The sequence below is a fragment of the Pinus tabuliformis genome, chromosome 2_2 (assembly GCF_031772625.1).
Source record: "Pinus tabuliformis cultivar Carrire ecotype Pingquan chromosome 2_2, CPIR1, whole genome shotgun sequence".
NCBI classification, from domain to species: Eukaryota; Viridiplantae; Streptophyta; class Pinopsida; order Pinales; family Pinaceae; genus Pinus; species Pinus tabuliformis.
Window position 1 is genome coordinate 84,084,929 of NC_142300.1, and position 2,044 is coordinate 84,086,972.

The 2,044-nt window shown below is 45.5% G+C and overlaps 1 protein-coding gene and 1 pseudogene across 1 annotated transcript; both read left to right on the forward strand.

Annotated features, from left to right (window-relative positions):
* Positions 1 to 705: 705 nt before the first annotated feature.
* Positions 706 to 1,227, forward strand: LOC149191543 (mitogen-activated protein kinase kinase kinase 20 pseudogene; annotated as a pseudogene).
* A 31-nt stretch (positions 1,228 to 1,258) lies between these two features.
* LOC149191544 (mitogen-activated protein kinase kinase kinase 17-like) lies at positions 1,259 to 1,822 on the forward strand. The gene has a single exon (XM_089406690.1). It carries the CDS (start codon positions 1,259 to 1,261, stop codon positions 1,820 to 1,822), a length of 564 nt encoding a protein of 187 aa, XP_089262816.1.
* The last annotated feature ends 222 nt before the right edge of the window (positions 1,823 to 2,044 follow it).

The following is a 2,044-nucleotide window of genomic DNA, read 5'->3' on the forward strand; positions in this document are numbered from 1 at the left end:
TTTATTATAAAAGAAATACCTACCACTATATATATTCTATGGTGTTTTTCCCATCTCCCACAATTGGAATTATTAAATTTATAAAAACATTTTCTATTGATTATCTATCTCGCAATCACGCTTATCTTTGTTTTCATAAATTAATAAATTATATCATAAATATATAACCCTCATCGAAAGGTATTTAATCTTTCGTAATACTTTGATACATGGTTGGTATTCAATGTTTTTTTAATTCACCTTTTCCATTTTAATGTTTGGTTGGTATTCAATGTTTTTTTATTTCACCTTTTCCATTTTAATGTTTTTTTTTTAAATTAGAGAGGCTAGTTTTTTTAGAAGTATTATGGACCTTTTTTACATATATATTACATATGAGTGTCAGATCACTGACAACCGTGAAGTTATAATTAGTCTACCTGGGCGGAAGAATGGCCCGGTTTCCGGTCACCGTCCGGAAAAACCACCGGCTCCGACCACCGGCAATTTCTCCCCAGCTCCGCCACCGTCCGGGAGCTCCGCCCAGCTCCGCCACCCTCCGCATTTAATGATGTCTGACAACAGTTCCATCGCTGTGTTGCCGCCATTCATACGTCAATTTGAATTTGGTAATTAACCGCGGGCTGCATTCGACCCGGCACTCCCCTGCAGGTCACCAGAACAAGCGAAACCGGAAGGGTAAGAACAGGTTCGAGGCGGGGCGCCATGGTTGGGTCTGGAGCTTCTGGAACAGTCAGCCTCGCCATGAAAAGGTCTAATGGCCAACTCTTTGCAATCAAATCCACAACCCAATTTAGTGTCGCTGTGGACAATGAGTACAACATTTTACGAAGCCTGGACTTTGCATACATCGTTCGCTGCTTGGGGCGCGCCTACAGCTTCGAGAACGGTGCAGGGGTGCACAATTTGTTCATGGAGTACGTGCCGGGTGGCAGCTTGAGGGATCTGCTGACTAAGTTTGGAGGGAAGCTGTATGAATCAGTGATCAAGGCATACACACGCGACATTCTACGTGGGATCGATTACCTCCACAAGCGGGGGATTGTGCACTGTGACATCAAGGGCAAGAATATTCTTGTGGGTATCACTGGTGTGAAGCTTGCTGACTTTGGCTCTGCCAAGACGATTGATGATGACACGAAGGGCCAGCAGGCCATGAAATTCAGGGGGACTCCTCAGTGGATGGCTCCAGAGGTGGTGAACCGTGGAGCAGGGCCCTGCATCTGATATCTGGTCTCTCGCCTGCACTGTACTTGAGATGGCCACTGGTAGGCCTCCATGGAGCCACGTTTCCAGTCCCCTCGCCGCAATGTATCGAATTGGATGCACAGAGGAGCTCCTTGAGTTGCCTGGATCGCTTTCACCTCAGATGAGGGATTTCTTAGAGAAATACTGTCGGAGGGATCCCAAGAAGAGGTGGACCAGTGGAGAGCTGTTAAAGCACCGTTTTTTAGATGAGGTCTGCAACGCCATGGAGAAAGAAGAGATTGTTACTGAACCAGGGTCGTCCCCAACCAGTAGTTTGGCTATTGGGAATCAAGTATGGGATTCGTACAATTCTCAGAGTAGTCCTCTGTCACTCAGCGTGCCAAGTCCAACGAGAAAATGCAATGCAGAGGTGAATGGTTCAATTGAGCAATGCCCAAATCTTTCTGCCCGGAACCGTGTGATGGTATTGGCCGCAGCCTGTAAATTTGAAGATGGTGCTGACAGGCCAAGTTGTCCTGCAACCTCCCATGGTCAGTGGATTGTTGTGAGATCTTCAACAAGTAAATCTCCAATTTCAGATAGTGCCACTGATGTGGTCCAACCGTTAGATTAGGCGGGGGAGTTAGGTCTGGTCTTGTCTTGTTGTGGGGGAGTTCTTGTTGTCTAATCTTCCACAAGAGTATATATTCCTGAGAGCTTCTCTGGAGACTTTCTTCAGTTAAAAAAAATCTCCTATTTCTTTTTGTTATTGCATTCAAGCATAAATGACTGACAATGAAATTCAGTAACTGAGAAGTCCCCCTGAATTTCATGGCCTGCTGGCCCTTCGTGTCAT